Here is a 21,112-nt window from a genome sequence, read left to right as displayed (position 1 = left end):
GATTGTATTATCTAAAACATGCATACTTAAAACACCCACAAAATAGCAACTCTTGTCGAATAAGCAATATAATATTACATCTATCATATTTTTCATATTAAATATATTCTTATAGCAGTTATCGATAATTACTTTATTGTATAAAAAAATAAATAAAACAATCGACACTTAGAATATTTTTATTATATGAAAAAAGTCTTTATTAACTTAATTAAAATTGTTCAATCTTCATTAAAATCATTTTAACATATAGTGAAATAAAAATTTTGTAGCAATCACTAATTGATCATTACAATGTGTAAGTTAAAAGTTGCTACAACATTATAATCATTTTATGATGAATTTGATCCTATTAAAATAATTTTAATAAATTTGAATTATTTTGATGAAGTCGATTTTGTTTTATAAAAGTACTCCATGTTAAAAAAAAATAATATACAGGAATAAAAGTACGCTCAATATAAAAAATATAATAGGACGTCCTTTTAATTTTTTTAATGACACCCTTTTAATTTTTATCCTATTCACGTGTCAATCACATGGAATAAGTACTATTTCAGACCAAGATTCTACGTCTATTAAGTTAAAGATATATCAAAATTTATTATATTATTTTTTCTTTTTGATTTTTGAAAAGTAGGTGCCTTTACGATATCAAGTCAAAAATTAAAATTATGACACAATTTATAATTTTAATTTATGACGTCGGACAGAATAGTGATTATTCGGAAGGGAAAGATTAGAGGAGAATTGATAAGGGATTGAGATTGAAAAATTAAAAAAATGAATAGAAGTCGGCGTGTCTTCTAAATTTTTGTCAAAAAAAGAAAATTTTTATTAATCAATTCAACTGATCGTAAATGGCTAAACACGCCTATAAATAGGCTATAAACCAAAACCCTAATTTGTAAAAGTCAAAAATACCAAAAAAAAAGCTAAAAATAAAAATTACTATAAATAATAAAAAATAAGTTTGGAGATGCGGACGGAGCACTAAACGATGTCCGATGGATCCGAAAGTGGATCGGTACGGATTTTACCTGATATCGAATAAAGGTGTCTGAAAGAGCTTCGAAATACATCTGATCGTGCCTCGTTCTAATTCCCGAATTAAAAATTATGATCCATTGAAATTCGATTTCTCATTCATGTATTATCCTTGTATCAATTTCCACATGTACCAACTCGCGGGAGCATCACGTGAGGAGAATCTAGATTGAGGGTCAATCTAAATTCCCACGGATTCTCCATTAGATTTAGTCAAAATTTAAAGAGAGCAATTGTTGGGTCAATGTAAATGGGCTGCGAACTGGGCCGTCGTTGTTGGGCCGACTTAACCGTTCTCTAATGGGCTTATCCGATCGCATACCCATGTGGGCCCCGTCCAACAGGCCACTCCGTAGTGGAGGGGTCGATTGCAGTCGTTGTAGGGCAACGATCGCGAGATCACGAATCGGACGGAGGGCAGCGCGTCGCTGACCTTTCCCGCGACCAATCATGGACCATCCAGTGACCATCCGACGGCTGCAGTCTGCGTTTGAAGCAACACCGTCGGCAACGTTCCCTGCAGCCGTTTTCCTGGCCTCCACTCGAACTAATGGTTCTACTAGAACCCTAAGATCTCCTCCTCCTCTGTTACCCCTCGCGGCGATTTGAAACGGCTAAAGTTCCGTTTTTTACGCTGTTCGATGCGGAGACGGCGATCGAGGTTTGTGAAAGATTGAATTTTGGGCCGGAATGGGGATGATAAGTGCCTTGTGGCGGATGCGATGAGGAAACTGTTGTAAAGGCAAGAATTCTCGTCTTTCCAATTTGTTGTTTTTTTTGTTTTGGATTTCTCCCGTTCTGTTCCCGTGAATGATATTTATGATCGTCGTCGCTAAATACGGGTTCTAATGATGGTTACGCAGTGTTTGAAGATGACACTGGAAACGCCAACGAGCGGGAACTTCGATGATGACTTCGAGAGGGATCTTGACGCTTTGATCCGAGAGCAGCAGAACAGTAGAGGTGCTGCCTTTGATCTGGACCTGGATGAGCTGAATATTCTCCGTTCCGGCAGCGCGCCTCCCACGGTTGATGATTCAAGAACAGCTGTTTGGAGCTTGTTTGGGCACGATGGCTTTGGGGAGGCGACCCGCCACTTAAGGGTCCAGGATTCTGGAGGCTTGCTGTCTGAGGAGGATTTGAGGTCGCATCCAGACTATTTATCCTACTATTTTTCCAACGAGAATCACAATCCGAGGATGCCTCCTCCAGCAATATCGAAAGAGGACTGGCGTGTCCAACAAAGATTTCATCCCAGTGGGTCTTCATTTGGAGGGATCGGTGATAGGAGGCGAAGAAATGAATACATGAAAAATGACGGCCAAAGCAGCTCCCTTTTTTCTGTTCAGCCAGGCTTAGAGATGATAGATTCACAGAAGCAGTCAGGGGAACCATCAGGCCAATAGCAATGTACTTATTGGACTGCCAGACGCTGGTTTAGGCACCAAGGAGGAAAAGTTCTGCTGATGTCTTGCAGGTGTATTTGGTTTATTTTGCTCTGTTCTAAATTACAGTTAACACTTGTTTTGAAGTTTCTACAGAAATGTATGTATGTGTTGATCACTATCTCAGTATCAGCAAAACATGATTGCCAAAATTTCGTAGTTGACTAATCATAGAGCATAGATAGCTTCTCATATTAAATGTGTAAGCTTTAAATAAGCTTTGTAATCACATTCCGTGATTGTCTGTCTACGCTTGGGATAATTTCAGGTTATGTTGTTTCACCATGTTGCATATAATCCATTTTATCATACTTTAAGCAGTGATAGTGGATATTATTTTGCATATGAATCTGATTTTAAGCAGAACAATTGTGTTTATTTATTTTTCTTTATTTGGGTGGGTGGGTGGGTTGGAATGATCTAAATATATAATAAAAAATGAGAGAGGGAGGCTTGCATCATTTGTTTGCTGTCTACATAAACCCTAGTGATAAATGAATCTGACTTTCTTTGTTTTTTAGAACAAGCAAAATATTTGCCCTTTTGTGCCTTTTTCTACCACTGCACTATTCTACTCATATGATATTTTGGACCTTGCTACAAACAGGCAAATAAAATATTGTCATGTATTTTTCATATTCTAACTTCTAATTTTGCAAAACCCATGAGCCAAGGGACATAACATGTATTTTAATTTCTACATTGATGATGGATCTCATGCTTCCAATGATGCATGATTAAGTTTTTTTCATATTCTAACTTCTAATTTTGGAAACCCCATGAGCCAAGGGACATAACATGTATTTTAATTTCTACATTGATAGTTGCTTCCACAGTGTTACTTAAGTGCTTAAAAAAATAATTATTGATTATTATATTTTCTGGTTTATTGCCCTTGTTCTTAAAAGTTATTAGAGGAAGGCAGATTGTCATACAGTCAGTTATTATTATTATTATTATTTTTTTTACTTTACTGAAGAATGACGTGGAGAGACTCAAAGGATGACTAGACCTAACTGATACACATCTAGTCATACACAGATCAGTATTTCAAATAGTCAATTGTCTTTGCTCACATTTAATTTATGATTATTACTTGTACACATAATAACGAGGAAGTCTATGGAGTAAATAATATTTCCTAAGTCAATTTAATTCCAGTTACCACTTAGCAGACTACTCATCTTCTGTATATTCCACTAGTTATGATACCACTAAATTTGGATATATCAGTTGCATATTTATCTAATCCTTCAACCATGTGGGGTCACTGTACCTTTTTATGTCATTTTGAGATAATAGAACTATTTATGATGTATTTAATTATGCTATGGTTAATTTAGCTGAGATTGAAGTTAATCCTGCTTTCTGTTTTGTTTGAGCCACCTTCCAGATTATCTGTAACAACTTCTTTCTTTTCTGGAGGAGCATTTGCATATCATCTAGGTTTTTTGTAATGTACACAGTTTTGGTTGTCATGAAATTTTGTTATACTGATAGTAAGCTCTATGTTTGTCATATCACTTTCAAGTCTCAGACAAATGCATGTGTAGTGGCGATGTTGTAGAATCATTGATGTGCATTGTTAGTTAATATGCTCCTTGTTGGCTTTTGTTGTCATTGATATTTCTGTCCCTGCCTACCTGAGACTTGTTTTAAATGGGGTCGATACTTATTTTGATCTTTAGTTCAACTTACTTAGACTTATCTAGACTAAATTTTGTGCAGGAGGAACTTGTTCATCCACCTGTCACTGGACTTCTTTCACGCCCAGCTAGTTGTAATGATTATGATAATATTGATTCGTTAAGAGCTTCAGAATCATCGATGATGAAGCTTCAGAATGACTTGAATGGTTTAGGGGAAATTCAATCTGGATCAACTTCCTCCGGTCTTACTAAGGTCCACAGCCTTGGCTCCTCAATCAATCACTCTTTAGTATCAACACTGGGTTCTGCTCTTTCTAGAAGTACAACCCCTGAACCTCAATTAATACGAAGATCACCAAGCCCCTGCCTCCCCCCAGTGGGAACAAAAAGTAGTAATAGCAATAGGCCAAATGGCTTAGGTGGTGTTTCATCTCATACTTCTGGTATCAACATTGAAACCACTTTCTCTGAATTGAACTTGTCTAGAATGAAACCAAAAGAGAGAGAGAGTAATGTGCTACGTTTGCTTAACAAGGATATTGCTACCCAACCTGAACTGCTTTCTAATGCCCTCAGTGATAATATACAGTTTCTGCAGCAAAAAGTTAGTGAGAAGTCTCAGTCAGCATTGTTAGAAAGTGCTCTTGATGATGTTGGGTATTTCGATGCCTCCAAGAAAACTAGTAGATTAACTGACGTTGAATTAGCTAGATTAACTTCTAATGGGCAAACATACTTTCCGAAGCAACCATCTTATGAGAAAATGCAATCTGCTGGTTCAACAATTTCTAAAAGTGCACGTCTAAGTGTTGATGTGCCTGATACTGATTACAACAGAGAGAACTCAGAAGGCTATACAGGCGGTAGCTATGGTGCACAAATGATGTTAAACAGTCAGTTTGGTTCTGGTAGTCTTTCTTTTCATCCTTTTCTTCCTTACTTTCTTGTTCAATATATATATTTGTTAGATAAACATAATTTGATTTTTTGAATGAATGTAGAAATTGGAAGTGCTATTGTTTAGAATGTATATTCCCCAGTAGTTTTCTGCTCTCTGCCTCTCATAATAAAAAATATGGTTGGGTGATGCAGATATACAATATAGTTCATCAGGGAACCATGTAGATACTGGTCTATATGGGCCATCTACAGGTTCCATGTGCAGAACAATATTTGCATGGTGCTTCTGATTCACAAGTACATCCTCCAGGAAGTTTGGATCCTTATTTAGGACAAAATTACCTTAATACCCACCAATTGGATTTACCCGAATATCCACATCTTTACCTGGAAGCATTGCTTGCACAGCAAAATTTACAGTATGGCATGCACCTCAAATCAGATAGCTTGAATCATGGTTACTATGGTAGTCATGCTTATGGTATTGCGATGCCATATTTAGGAGGTTCGTTGGCTAGTAATGCTCATTCTCCTTTGCCTACTGGGAACCCTTTGAGGCAAAATGATCAGTTATCTCATGCCCTTTCCATGTTGAGAAGGGCAGCTGGAGAAAATGGTGGCATGAGAGAAGGCTATATGTTGCCATCGTTGTTGGAAGAATTTAAGAACAAGAAGACGTTACTTTTGGAGCTATCAGATATTGTAGGTCATGTTGTTGAGTTCAGGTACTCATTGATTCCTTATAGATTCATGCTCTTCAAACATTAAAGTGGCTATCAGTTCACTTTTGTCTTTTTTTTTTTTCAGTGCGGATCAGTATGGCAGTCGCTTTATCCAACAACAACTTGAGACTGCCTCAATTGAAGAAGAAAAGAACAAAATTTTCCCTGAGATACTCCCTAAAGCTCATTCTCTAATGACTGATGTGTTTGGGAACTATGTCATTCAGAAAGTATGCCTATTTTAACAAATGAACTCTTGATATTTTTTTCCCTGAAAACTTTTAAATGTTCATTGTAACTTTGGTTGCAGTTCTTCGAGCATGGTACAGAAATTCAAAGAAAGCAACTTGCAAGTCATCTTAAGGGCCATGTTTTACCTCTTAGTCTTCAAATGTATGGCTGTAGAGTAATCCAGAAGGTTTGTTAAGATTGCCGGTACCTTTGATTCTATAGCTTTAATAGTTTTACTGCTAATTACATCTGTTTCCTTAAGTTTACTTATACTGCACGGGCTGCATGTTAATTATGGTTAGCTTTTGAAAGTTCAAGTTGTGTAACTTCTATAAAATAATCTAATATAGTTTGTAATCAAAGACCAGTTATTTGGATAAGTTGATACTGATACCATCTAGTATATACTATTGGGATTTGGAATAGAAATCTCTAACTGAAATATCAAGCATATGGCAGTGGTTAAATTCTGAATATAGAGTTACAAGCTAGCACCAATTGTATGACGGTGCACGCATAACGCAAAAGGTTGCCACTTATAGTTTGACGATTCTATACAAATCAAGTGATACAAGATGGTAGGTGCTTCTCAAGAATGCCTTAAGCTAGGCATTCCTCAGGTAAGTGCCCTTTCTGGGCACTGGCGAGCAGTTGATCTAGGCAGTGTTTAAATTACTAATATGTGAGATGACTTGCACTCTCACATAGTTCGAGGAATGTTAAGGCTAATTCAAAATTTGATTTGACCTCTATGCATTGTGCCATGAATTTATATAGCACAACAATCTGCCTAAACAACTTAAGTCAACAAAACAAGGTTTAAAATCTCGAGTCGTGTCGGAGTTTCGGTTTAATTGGAAAGATACAGCTTTGATAGTGTGCCAACGTTTCGATGCATAGTATTGGTGGTGAATTGTAGGTTGAAGGAGGAAGAAAATAAAGCAAAGGAAGAAGACATTGTTTGCATCGAGTAGTATCGAGTTTTGCTAATTTATTGGAACGATACGTTTTCGACCGTATCGCTTGGTCAAACCATGCACCAAAAAAGGATACAAGTAACTGAGTGAATAAAGGATATAAATTATTGAGCTTCTACCTACATACTCAAATTCTTCATCCACCTTCACCATTGTCAAATTATCCATCATTTACACGTTGAGTCACAAAAAAAGGAATAGAAGTAACCATGTCAAGTATCCATCGAAAACATATGAACTTCTACCTCCAGCATTCAGATTTTTCATCTACCTTCACCCCTTCAGATATTTGACACATACCCTCCATGTAAGAGAAAAATGTCTGATTGATCACAATCATCATATATTAAAAATTTATAAGAATAGCCATAATGGCATAGATTCATACCCGTATTAGGTACTCATTCAATCCAAGTACCATAGGTTTTCACATACTCGGGATATGCATCCAATCTTATGAGTTAAGCTGATTTGTAATCAACTTGCATAGTCTTTATGCCGCTTGACACTTTGAAATACACACGTGGTCAAAATGACAGCTATTAAAGGATATTCCATAAAATTATGTAAAGACCCATGGTGAATCCTGACAATAAAAGTTATCACTATGTATTAATTTAACACTATGATACACCAAAAGTATCACCATATTAGCAGCTTGGACCTCTAATTTCATGGTTGAAATCATTGAGTTTCAGAGTTGATTGCAATACATCACATTCTCATTATGGGCCCTATGTTAAAATTGAACTGCTCAATATTTTGGCTGAATCAATGGACCAACTTCTTTGTTTGGCCATTTTTACTAGATAAGACAGTAGTGGATTTGAGCTGTTTTCTGCAATGCATAGGTGGTAAGCTTGATTTGATGCATAACCTATGGTATTCTTTTTTTCAGGTTCCCCATCATTTTAGTGTTTCAAATAAGGATTTTACATCTGATTTGTGTCGATTCTGTTAGCATATGAGTTTGGATGAGTTAATTTCTTTGTTTTGAAAAAATTGTTCTTGTTCTTGGGGAGTTTGACTTGCTACTATTGCAGGCGTTAGAGGTGGTTGATGTTGATCAAAAGACTGAAATGGTACTAGAGCTTGATGGACATATAATGAAATGTGTTCGTGATCAGAATGGAAACCACGTAATCCAGAAGTCTATTGAATGTGTTCCTCAGGAGAAGATTCGATTTATCATTGAATCTTTCTATGGACATGTTCTAGCACTGTCCACCCATCCATATGGATGTCGGGTTATACAGGTTTCAACATGATTTTTTGGGGTTATTTTATTAGGGCAGTTGAAAAATAATATTAAGAAACTATTTGCTCTGAAGTGGATCCTTGATTTCACTTGTTTATATGATATTAATTATGGCAGAGAGTGCTTGAATACTGTGATGATCTAAAAACACAAAGCATTATGATGGAGGAGATCATGCAGTCTGTTTGTAATTTAGCACAAGACCAATATGGTAACTATGTTATCCAAGTAAGTTATCTTATCGGCTACATCTGTTTACCATAGTAGCATGCACATGTTTTTATTACCATGCTTATATTGCTTGCTTTTTTGTACTTTTCCTTGTCAAAAGTATGTTCCCTTTGGATAGAATGACTGGATAATAAAACCTTGAGCAATAAACTGAAAGTCTACGTTTAAACATTAGCCTTTTTGTTAGATTACATCTTAAGCAAATATGCATAGTGTTAACATGATACCCTTGATTACATTCTGGGGTTTTGTTGTATTATCTAATCATCGATTGGCCCCTCACCATATAACCCACAACCTAATTACTTATATGTTATTAAATTTTTTATTTTAACACTCAGCTCAATAAAAATATCAGCAATTTGTTTGTTGAAAGGTTTATATGGCTTGTTGTTCTTCTTGGACATAAAAACTCAAATCAAGTAATAGTCAACAGCAATGTGGTTAGTGTGTTCATGAATCCTTAAATGCAAATGACTATTTAATTGTTACAATGATATTCTTTAATCTAGTGCTTATAACTTTGAGATCATCTAGTAAAAACTTGATCTATCTCATCTCATAGGTGCGCTTTCGTTCCATATTCCTTTTCAATATTACAGCGAACTTTATTTTTTCCTCTACCACATGGTCGCCTCTAGCATAATTGCAAAATTCCCAAAGTAGATATTCTATCACTACCATAATCTGCAACAAATATGCTTCTTAAGAGCAAGCCTTTCCTTTTGACACCTTTCTTAAGCTTTTGGAAGATTTAAATTACAACGCTAACCATAAAAGTGATATCAGGTCTAGCAATTTTAAGAAAGTTTGCATGAGGGAAGATAATTGCTGAGAGCACAGGAGGCTTGTGCCACAGGAGGGGAGTGTGAAAATCACTTGGTTGTGAGATTATAATATGGGCAAACAAGGGGAGATCACGTCGTGGTAGCGTGCGGGCAGCATTGCAGGAGGACAAGTAGAGGAGATTTGGTTTGTGTAGAGGGCTAAGAAAGAGGATAGGGATAGTGCAGCGGAAGTCACAATATGCGATGGTTGTATTATCCAGTTAATGTGTACAAGTCTAGCAATGAAATAGCAAATGGTAATGTGTTAGAATTCCAAAAATCAGAATAGGGAAACACAGAATTTTATTCGGTTTAACACAAACAGTACAACAAAGAACACTCAAATTTGATAAAGAGACTCTCCACCAGCCAGAGGCCCCTTTTGTTTTGTTTCTCATAGAATATACAAGCCATGTTTTGGGCTTGTTTCCCCCATGATCCTGTACTTGGTCCTCATCTGGAACCTAGTTCCTATCATTATTACCACCCGTTGCAACTCTAGCCTTATCCTCAAGATTAAAATTTGGAAATTGAGTTCTAAGAGTGAAATCATCCTCTTACGTCGTGTCAACATGCTCTTGCCCTTCCATTTGACTAGCCATTGACGAATCACTTCTCCATTTTGAACAATGTTTCTACTAGCAATCACACATCCAGTCCATTGGGTAGATCTGCTTTCACATTGTAATCTCCAATAGCTTTCTTAAGAAATGATACATGAAAATGGGATGGACCCGAGAATGAGGTGGAAGTTTAAGCTTATATGCAACCTCCATATTTTGCAACAATCTAGAAAGGTCCATAATACTTTGCTTCCAATTTTTGATTAATCCTTCTAGAAACCGTGTGCTGCCTATGGAGCATTAATTTAAGGAACACCCATTCTCCTATTGCAAATTGCAGTGGCTTCCTCTTTTTTTCAGCATATCTCTTCATTTGTTCTTGCGCCATAGATAGGTTATATTTAAGTTGAAGAAGAGCTTCATCCCTAATTGTTTCACTGCTGGTTTGTTAGAATAGTTCCAAAGGGCTTTCATACATCATCAAAAGTTCACTCGACCTTATCAAGTGAGGAGAAAATAGGTAAAATATGTTTTGACCAGTGGGACAGGGCTTCTTGCTTGTTGACAAATGAAATTGCTGGTGAATTGAAATGTTTAGTTGTGAAAAACTTAAGCCTTGTGGATTGGCTTGCCTCTTATACATTGTTTGTCAGCAATCCATCCATGCTTTACTTTGGTGAAGTTGTTCGTATGCATGTTTGCTTCCATAAACATCACTTTCATAGTGCATATTTTAGGGAGTCATTTCAGTTTGGTTCTCAGTTTTTTATTTCGTTATAAGCTGACTCGGTTGAATTATCATTAGCATGTTCTGAAGCACGGTAAACCAGAAGAGCGGTCTGTCATCATTAGCAACCTTGCTGGACAGATTGTAAAAATGAGCCAACAGAAATATGCATCTAATGTCATCGAGAAGTGCTTGGCTTACGGCACTGCTGAGGAACGGCAAATCCTAATAAGCGAGATGCTTGGCTCAACAGATGAAAATGAACCTCTTCAGGTAGCTTATTTTCACTTAACACACCCAAACCACCCATTAAGTTTGTTTCCTCTTCTCAGCATTTAGTTCATTATACAATTATCATAGAATTGATATAGTATTGTTAGTCCCGGAGCACTCTACGAAGAAATTATGGGTTTTTGCTTTTCTATTCAACTCCACAGGCTATGATGAAAGACCAATTTGGGAATTACGTCGTACAAAAGGTTCTTGAGACATGTGATGACCGAAATCGTGAACTCATCCTTTCGCGCATCAAGGTTCACTGGAATGCCTTGAAGAAGTACACATATGGAAAGCATATAGTTGCTCGCGTCGAGAAGCTTATTGCCACCGGAGGTAATGCACTCATACTTGAAACTCATCGCCTGCGACAACTATCAATCTAAATCTGCACTAAACTTGTGTCTCCTTTCGCTTACAGAAAGGCACATTGGAGTGTCATCACGCTGATCGTGAGATGCGAAACTGCAGCGCAATTGTACAGATAATGAGGCTAGTGTTCATGTAAATAAAAGATAGGCATCCTAAAATAAGAATTTCCCTGAGCCTGTGTACATGTGCACTTGTATTTATTCAAGCAACAGAAATAGAAACAGCAATGCCCTAAGTGATGGTTAGGTTAGTCGAATGGGAGCCGAGGCGATATGTCTGGCCTGGCTTTCGAAATGAATTAACACTATAGAACTTGTGTAAAGTGTAGTAGTGGTTGCAGGGTGCTGTTCTATAGAGAAGGTGCCTGCATTCAAACTTGTTCTATAAATTTGCTGATGAAAAGCCTTGTTCAATGTCGATATGATCGTAGCAGTCGCAATCAGGGTGCTGTTCTATAGAGAAGGTGCCTGCATTCAAACTGTTTCTATAAATTTGATGATGAAAAGCCTTGTTCAATCAATGTTGATATCATCGTTGCAGTCTAAATCATCCTATTGAACTAGAGTATGATGATCTAGAGTTTGAAAGTGTTTCTTTTGATACTTCATGTACAATAGATCTTGTTCTTCCAACAAAGATCACTCCATATTTTGGAGTATTTTTGATGATTAACACCTCATTAAATTTCATAGAGAATTGGGATGTAATGTTCATATAATATTTAGATATTTAAGTACAATGCAAATAAGATTTTTAAAATTGTTATTTTAATCTTATGAATAATCTATAAACGCAACTATTGAACTATATTAATAGTATTGTAGATATATATATTTTTAACAATGTTTTTTATCATGGTCAATTGTAATTTTTGATTTACTTTTTTATAAATGATTGTAGAGTCAACTGTGAAACGTTAGGATGATGAATTTTATTTTTTATTAAAAGTAGATATTTTTTTTTCAAATATTTTTTTTGTATTTGAACTCTGCACAATATAATGAATATTTAAATAAGTCAAAAAAAATTTCCCTAATTTTAATTATTTATTTGAAGAAAATAAATGAGCATTTTTTAACGCAATTTGCTTGTTTTTCTGTTTCCACCAAAAAAGAAAATTTAAAAATGTTTTTTTCATTGTCAGAAGTGGGATTTGAACCCACGCTCTCTCACGAGAACCAGAACTTGAGTCTGGCGCCTTAGACCACTCGGCCATCCTGACCTATTGATACTTTGTTATCCATTAAATTTAATATAACTTAAATAAACTAAAATTTTCTACACTAAAGGTCTCATCGAAAATCAGCTTGCAAATCACTGAAATCAATTTACACGAACTAGCTCTTTTATACACGAACATTGTGTGTGCTATTCACACATAACTCAGGCATGCAACAAGATAAACTAGAGGTGTCAATGGGATCACATCATTCTGTAGTTTTCAAAGAACATGAAACAGTTGGATATTGACAAAGAAATCAGACTACAAAACTTCATCAGGCCTTCCTCCGAGATAAAACTCAAAACATTTACAGGGGGTCAAGTTATACATTGTTTGCCTTGCATCAATTTCCTATTTTCCATCTTTTCACATTGGGGTATACACATGCATCACCTTCACCTCTGGTGCTCAGATTCCGCCGATGATTGTGAATCTGTATCAGAATTGAAAGTGCTTGTTTCAGTTGTAATAGTTGTTGCAGGTGAAGTTTCTGAAGTGGTTTCAGAATATTAAATAATGTCAGTCAAAAGTATGAAGAAGTAAATGGTAGGAAGCATCGAGGATACAAGAGATGCCTAACCTTTTGGTTGCTCTTTAGGTGCTTGTTCTTCAACTTGAGATGTGGTACCTTGTGATTCGGGCGTTGACTCAATTTTGGATGTGGCAGAAGATGCAGCCAGCTGCTGTTCTGTAACCTTCAAGAGTTCTTCGCTGGTATATGATAGGTCTAGAGGTTTGCCATCTGCAGAGTAAACAATATGATTCTAGCAGGATCAGGGAATCAAATACATCGTGTAAGAATATTAAGATCATGATCATTTTAAGACCAGAATGCTGGTCTATCAAAATGAGTGGATAACAGAGAAATTTCAAGATAGAAAAACAAAAATATAATACCAGAATAGAATATGGAGAAAACATCATCAACATCAAGTTGTGTTTCTCTTGACTATGTAATGTCTGCTACAAAAATATTATTCTTATATTAAGTTATACATAAAGCTATATCACTAACAATAATCAAAATTAATACTAATATTTCTTTTGTCTCTCTACCTCTTGCATCTTTTATTTTAATAGGATACATTTGCCAATTGGATCTATGGGTTGTTATTGGATGTTAGTACCATCTTATTCTATTCTCTCCTTTTATCATCTATTGAAGCTACACCTAATTGCTATTAACTCATCATATCTATCTTGGCATTCTCATGTTTGCTATGTTGTTACTTCATAACAGCTCATAACAGCTCAATACTCTGATCCATGAAATATGGTGGATCATAACAGCTCAATACTCTGATCCATGAAATATGGTGGAAAATATAAAATGTTTTTTCAGCACAAGAAGCACATAATAATCATACTACAATATTGAAGTTCCCCTTCTTATCTCCATCAACACCCCATTCCCATTGAATAATAGATCTAAATATATCTAGATTTCTTACAAAAATTTCATGCATCTAAATTATATCATAATAGTCCTAGGACAGACCAGGTTCTCATGCTGGATAATTCACCTAGAACCTAAGGCATTGATTACATCTTTTTTCATGCTCCAAAGATACAAAACATAGAACATATTACATAAAAGTGCAAAATTTAAAATGTCAAATTTGAATCTCTCAAATTTGAATGGTATTTTCTTCTTTAAGACCTCTACAGTTGCTAATGCCACTATTCAAAATGTTAGTTTGAACCCTGGAAAATATTGATTTGATGCAGGATTTATTCAAATATTTCTAATATGGAGGAAACATGTGCAAATGCAATAGGCACATATATTTAGTATTCATGATTATCAACCTAAACATTTACGTCACTTACTTGGATCTACCACGGTTTCTTGTTTTTCATCAGCATACAAGGCAGATTTGTTGATGTAATTTGTTGGAGGCACAACTTCATCAATTCCAATCTCCCGCTCAAGAGTGTTCTTGAATTCTCTAGACACATCCTGTAGCATAAGAACAATTGAATGATAATTCCAGCATAATTGGAAGCTACTCATTTATTTTCAATTGACAATTTAGCATGGATTCCTTATCAAGTTTATTTTCCCATCCATTCCTATTGCGTAATAAAATGAAATTTAATATGCAAACAAAATTAACCTGAAGCTCCCTAATAGTTGGTTGGAAAGCACGCAATGTTTTCCCCAAGTTACGTGCTACCTGCAAAGTAGGACTTGGTTGAGAAGAATTTAAGCAATAAACTGTTGGCAAATAACTCAGGAAACAAGCTGGAAGTTTAGCAATGTGACATCTGAATGCAAACTCTCTTGGTAAAACAATGCTCTCCTATTAGCTTTATTAAGAACAAATAATAAGTTTCCAGTCTATAATACTATTTAGATTTTTTTTTTTTTTCTCCAGATGTGAAGGGAGATACCATTTTGAGTAATGACCAAAGTAGGAACCAACTACATAGTACTGAAACAATGCAAGTGCTACGCTGGTGACAATGAGATATCTGGGGAAAGGCCAAAAGCATCTCTTAGTTATATTCTTGGTACATTTGGAATTTAATAATTAGATCAATTTGAAAAATTAACTTCTATCATCTCCAATGATAGAAGTCACATACTTCCAATAAAAGTATAAATCTGTTCACTAAACTAGCAAGATGTTTGTCAAGTATGATCAAGAAGCACTGGCCTCAGAAAGTATATCAGAACCTGGAACAGGCATCTCTACAATGTGTTGGCATATCAAATCGCACTGCGAATACTGTCTGAGGACAATACTTGTCCTGAAAGTTTGATACCTATGTATTTCTGCCACATTTTCAATGTACAGATGAATTTATCTACTGTTCAAAGAAGGAACTTGCCTCAGCTAGGCCTTTAGGGCCAAACACCAGCAGAGCTACCACTCCAATAACCAATGCTTCAGGAGCACCCACTCCAAATAAAGAAGCACGAACAATTTTACCACGAAATTTCGCCTTTTTCTCTGCCAAACAAGTAAAAGAACATCAAACATATTTTCTAAGTAGACTAAATCTCCGTGAAAATCTATGAAAACAAGAAAGTAAACCCAGCAGCTGCAATGAATCAGCTACAAGTAGGCAAGCAACTTATACATAAAAGTAAAAGATGCTTAATTTGACTATTTAAGTAGTAGAAGAAGAGGGAATGAAGCTTAGTATTAGTGATGATCAGAGGGAATGTGTTCAAGAACCTCGGAATTGTCGTCCACATTCCCAGAATTAGGTTATGCACACACAACTCTCCAAAATCTTAGGGAGGACAAGGTGTTACCTTTGCGCGCAAAGTTTCCAAAAGAAAGAGGCCTCGCCAGCGGCTTCAGGCCGTTCCACAGCGAGGGGCGAGGCAGGTCGAGTGCGGGCATGGATCTGCGGAGATGGGACGAAGGTGGGATTTTGGGAGAAGCCCTAGAGCGCTGACGGGAAGAGACGAGGAGAGCCACCTGCATCGAGTGGGAAGAGGAGGAGGAGAGGGAGCAGTAGCAGAGTGAGGCGAGGACCGTTGCAGCGCCCATCGCGGCGGAGGAGAGAGACGAGAGCGTGGACGGAAGCGATATGCGATATGGGTAGGGTTGTACAGGAGAAAAGCCGTTACGGTTACTATAACAGTTGTTACGATACATTTAATAACAAACTCTAAATTATAAATTAATAAAATAAAATAATAATAATAATAAAATTTTAAATAACATACTAATTTTTAAATTATCAAATAATTTATAAAATAACTTGTCGCTTTCATTTCCATAAAAAGAAAAAGAAAATTAAATGGAGAATAAAGTGAAATGGAGTGAGTCCGAATCAATTATTGGTCTACCAATAATTGCATTCAGTGTAGGTCCTCTGGGAACGTTGCCTACGTGTTTGAATCTTAATTATTGATTTTTCGATTTACCTTGACCGTGAGATCGATTGTGTGGTTCTTGAGGCATAGTTGAATTAGATTATGACTGGGGCTGAGCAGAATTATTGAAGTGGACAAAGATCAAATCTCAATGAAGCTGAGACAATGCTCTTCTCCATCGTGGCTAACTGCAACTTCTCGATTTACCTCCTCATATATGATCGTGGGACCGACTGTGTGGGACCGCTGAGGTGGTGGATTCCACCTTTTGCTGAAATGAGACTGACCATGTGAAATCGTTAGGATGATAGATTTCATATTTTGCTGAAGTGAATCTTAATTATTAGATATTATAGGACATGTTCCACTATTGGGTGTAGATTTGATCCTGGACCGGGTTCAAATCGGACTCGGCTTAGACTCGTAATCAGATTAACAGATCAATTACTCATTGACTCGATTCTCAAAGCCTAAATAGTAATCGATCCAAACTTAATCGGGTTGGTTACAATTCAGGAGCCTAATTAACTATTGAATCGACGATTTATCAAAAAAGTATTTAGAAACCTTTGAAAGTCTTCTGTAAAAGGTGGAATCGGTAGCGGGCTTATAATTATCTGTGAAGAGATAAATCGAGAAGCTATAGTTGACCACAACGAAGAAGATTATTGTGCTTGAATTATGATAAATCGTGAATCAATGATTCTAAATCATGAATCATAACTATTTAAGATGGTTAAACTTAAAAGGTTGACTTATTATAAAGCATCGAATATAGGATTTTGAACTGTAATGTTGATTTTAAAAAATTAACACTACAGTGTGATATTGTAATATTGATTTTTTAATATAGATGATTGTGGAACTAACTGGGTGGGATTATTGGAACGATGAATTTCATCTTTTATTGAAGTATTAATTTTTTAAAAATCAATACCATATGAAAACCAATATCGAACTGTGATAAATGGATGATTTCGAACCGTGAATCCTATTCGTTTTGAATGATTAAAGTTAAAAGTTGACTTATCAAGAACCGTCGAATAGACGATTTCGAACCGTCGAAAAGACAACTCCGAATCATCAAATCAACCGTTCGAAACCGTTGACTCCGAATTATCGTCGATTCTAAAATCTAACTAGGTGCAGAGTCCTGCTCTTCTGGATTTACCTGAAGATCTAGCAAACTTTTCGATTGGTTAGATCAGTCGTCTCGAATTAATTGAAGGTCAATAATTGAATTATAAACTAGTAATAATAATAATTGCAATCAGTGTACGTGAAATGATTGCAATGCAAAGCTGCCCGATGACCAGACACGATCCACTTCCAGTGTGGACTCCGGAGCATGATCTCTCATGGAGCCATGTGGGGCGCTTGCCAGCGACGAGAGACGACGCCGTGGCCAGGAGACGGCCAGCAACTCGTTTGTTTTCTATTCTGTTGATTGCTCGATTCATTGACTCAATCCGTCGACAAAGATCGAATTTTGTTTTGCTTTTCTTTGCTGCGGATCCATGAAGCAGTGGGGATTCTTCAGTTGTTGTGTGCTGGCGACGAGATTTCGAAGAACTCGTTTGTAGATCTTGGAAAAAAATCGCATTTTGGATCTTTTCGTTCTGTTTTTCTTCTTCTAAAAGTGATCGAAGATGGCGTTGGCTCCTACTGTAATGGTAGTTTTGGGATCCCTAGCTTTTGGGATCTTCTGGATCTTGGCCGTCTTCCCGGCGGTGCCTTTCCTGCCTATCGGCCGCACCGCCGGCTCCCTCCTCGGCGCCATGCTGATGGTCATGTTCCGGGTCATCTCCCCCGAGGAAGCTTACGGCGCCATCGACCTCCCCATTCTCGGCCTCCTCTTCGGCACCATGGTCGTCAGCGTCTTCCTTGAAAGAGCCGACATGTTCAAGCATTTGGGGAAGCTGCTCTCCTGGAAGAGCCGAGGCGGCAAGGACTTGCTCTGCCGAGTCTGCCTGATCTCAGCCCTCTCCAGCGCCCTCTTCACTAACGACACCTGCTGCGTCGTCCTCACCGAGTTCATCCTCAAGATCGCGCGGCAGCATAACCTGCCCCCGCAGCCGTTCCTTCTAGCCCTAGCTTCCAGTGCCAATATCGGTTCTTCCGCGACTCCCATCGGTAACCCTCAGAACTTGGTCATCGCCGTCCAAAGCAAGATTTCCTTTGGTAAGTTCCTGCTGGGCGTCCTTCCCCCCATGCTTCTTGGGGTATTTCTCAATGCTGCCATTCTTCTAATTTACTACTGGAAGAAGTTGTCCGACGAGAAGGATGTCGAGGTAGCCTTTGTCGATGCAGTGGCTGGCATAGGGGATCAGTATGTCACATCTCACCACCGGTTTTCACCAGCAACAATGTCACACAAAGATTGGGATTCCATTGTTCCGTGCTCATCAGTCGATGGCAATTTTGTTCATGTTGAGACTTTGAGGAATCGAAGAATTTCGACCGAATCTTGCAGCAAAGCTGAATTAACAATGCCAATAAATGGATTCAATGAGGTAGTTGCAGGAGCTCCTCCAACAAAAGAGGAAGCTCAAGCTTCAATGAGGCACACAAGAAGTGGTAGTTCAATCAAAGGGATGAAGGATGAAATTCTATTCTACTCATCCGAGGAGAAGGAAGCTACAATTGAGAGATGGAAGGTACTTCTCTGGAATTGGTTAGTCTATCTTGTGACTATTGGAATGCTTGTTTCCCTTCTGATGGGGGTAAATATGTCGTGGTCGGCAATAGCTGCTGCTCTTGCTCTCATTGTACTGGACTTCAGGGATGCTCGTCCTTGTCTCGAGAAGGTAATCATCTTGCTTGCATTTGGCATTCATATTAGAAGTAAACCTTGTGCTTTGCATAGTTGTAGATGAATTCAGTTCATTATTTTGCTGCCTTTTGATAATTGGAATAGGCAAAGTTGCTTCAAACAACATTCTTTTCATTTACTAAGAAGTGTATGACTACACTTGTTTATCTTACAGTTGAGTTTGAATTGGGTAATAATGTTTGTGATTGTAAACCAGGTTTCTTATTCATTATTGATATTCTTCTGTGGAATGTTCATCACGGTTGCCGGCTTTAACAAAACTGGCATACCAAGTGCTTTGTGGGATTTAATGGAACCCTATGCACGCATCGACACTGCCAGTGGGACTGCAGTGCTAGCTTTTGTTATTCTTTTTCTCTCTAATGTCGCCTCCAACGTACCGACCGGTAAGTGAACTTCAATTCTAAAACCTTCTTGATGCTGTTCAAACATAATAGAAAATTAGAGCTTGAGGAGCAAAGCTTGATGCACAGTATTGACTTAGTTTCTGTTTCATGATAATAATCAATATCTGAGTTGGAAGAAAGTATTTATTCGACTTACTCGCTAAACTCATGCTTCCATTTTGCCACAAGTATCGACTTCTTAAGCAATAAAATTGGATTTCAAATAATGGCACTCGAGAATATGTAGGTTCAGATGTGCCATTTTCTATCATTTGTAGTTGATTATACACAAACTGAAAACTTGCTGTCACATTCCTCCAAATTTTTATTTTCATGAAGTCTCTTTCCCATGCTAATCTTTAGATATTACTCAGTTCCAATTGCGTTCGTTAACTCTCTCCGATACCCCATCTCTTTACTATAAAATGAATCATGAGCCATGGAATACATAAATCTCTAAAAACTTGAATGTTGATCCTTATCAAACACTAGGACAGTGTCACCATACTTCCATATTGTGGCATTGTCTCAATTTGCTTGCTCACAAGTGCCAATGAACATGTAACTAATACCTAAACTGTATGTGCTTGCTCCAGTTCTGTTGCTTGGAGCTCGGGTGGCCGGTTCTGCTGCAGAAATTTCTCCAGCTGAAGAGACCAGGGCATGGCTCATGTTGGCATGGGTAAGCACGGTCGCCGGGAATTTATCACTTCTTGGATCTGCTGCCAATTTGATAGTATGCGAGCAGGCTCGCCGTTCTCAATCTTTTGGCTACAATCTCTCATTTCTGACACACTTGAAATTTGGATTCCCGGCGACGATTATTGTCACAGGTATGGGTTTGCTACTTATGAGATGAGAAGTTATAGAACAATGGATTGGGAGACAACATACTAGGATTTGTTATCTGTGCATCATGAATTGTCATTTTGAGTGTAGTGGCGAGAACACCGATATGTTATGAACTAAATGTGCACCTTGTAGGAAGGAGTCTGAACGAGTTTAGCGATCGTACTTCTCTCTCATCCGTTTCGATTGTTGTTTTCATGAATATTGAGAGATAGATGGAAGTAGAGAATTTTGGATAACTTAAGGAATGCATGGTCTGTTCTCTGTTTTTCTTGTTTGAATTCTCCAAACAATGTCCTCTTTAAGCTTGAGCAGAGCAAGTTAGGTGGAATGGATAGCCCGGATCGATCATGTTTAGGAGAATCGGATGAGCAGACTGATCGGCCCGGCCGAATTTGTTAGCCGGCAAATGAAAATGAGCGATCACAAGATGTGAAAGAAGATAGAAGAAGAGTTGTAAATGGTGAATGCCAAAGGCCCTCACTTTTGTAGTGAACTGAAATGGCAGCTACTTTCCTTCTCTTCATCACTTCAATAAAATCAAACAAAAAAAAAAGATTAGTGATTAGTGAAGGATCAAGTCTAATGCATGGTGTATCAATGAGCTTTAAGATATTGGATGTGTGTGGATTGAAGATGTAGATCCATTAATCCAGTTCGTTAACATTAATGGGCGGTTAACGGATTATGAGTTTTATGTGGATAGTCCCCTATAGGATGGGTATGAGTATATAAGGAAGAGATCTTGATTTTATTTGGGTT

The 21,112-nt window shown here is 37.3% G+C and overlaps 2 protein-coding genes, 1 non-coding gene and 1 pseudogene across 3 annotated transcripts; 2 read left to right on the top strand and 2 right to left on the bottom strand.

Annotated features, from left to right (window-relative positions):
• The first annotated feature begins 1,656 nt into the window (after window positions 1-1,656).
• On the top strand, window positions 1,657-11,644 carry LOC141846036 (pumilio homolog 4-like; annotated as a pseudogene).
• A 719-nt stretch (window positions 11,645-12,363) lies between these two features.
• TRNAL-CAA (transfer RNA leucine (anticodon CAA)) lies at window positions 12,364-12,447 on the bottom strand. Its single transcript has one exon. It is a non-coding gene; the product is annotated as a tRNA-Leu (tRNA).
• Window positions 12,448-12,630: 183 nt separating this feature from the next.
• LOC141846039 (sec-independent protein translocase protein TATB, chloroplastic-like) lies at window positions 12,631-15,992 on the bottom strand. The gene is made up of 6 exons (XM_074734025.1): window positions 15,713-15,992; window positions 15,283-15,404; window positions 14,565-14,624; window positions 14,278-14,407; window positions 13,028-13,189; window positions 12,631-12,937 (listed from the first exon to the last, which is right to left on the bottom strand). The coding sequence occupies exons 1-6, from the start codon at window positions 15,951-15,953 to the stop codon at window positions 12,843-12,845; spliced, it is 810 nt and encodes a 269-aa protein (XP_074590126.1). The 5' UTR covers window positions 15,954-15,992; the 3' UTR covers window positions 12,631-12,842.
• Window positions 15,993-17,608: 1,616 nt separating this feature from the next.
• Window positions 17,609-20,488, top strand: LOC141846038 (silicon efflux transporter LSI2-like). The gene is made up of 3 exons (XM_074734024.1): window positions 17,609-19,089; window positions 19,312-19,501; window positions 20,098-20,488. The coding sequence occupies exons 1-3, from the start codon at window positions 17,932-17,934 to the stop codon at window positions 20,358-20,360; spliced, it is 1,611 nt and encodes a 536-aa protein (XP_074590125.1). The 5' UTR covers window positions 17,609-17,931; the 3' UTR covers window positions 20,361-20,488.
• The last annotated feature ends 624 nt before the right edge of the window (window positions 20,489-21,112 follow it).

Source organism: Curcuma longa, chromosome 15, assembly GCF_044706935.1.
Source record: "Curcuma longa cultivar G26 ecotype Majalengka, Jawa Barat chromosome 15, ITB_CL_G26_1.1, whole genome shotgun sequence".
In the NCBI taxonomy this organism is placed as follows: Eukaryota; Viridiplantae; Streptophyta; class Magnoliopsida; order Zingiberales; family Zingiberaceae; genus Curcuma; species Curcuma longa.
This window is presented reverse-complemented; position numbering and strand designations above follow the sequence as displayed.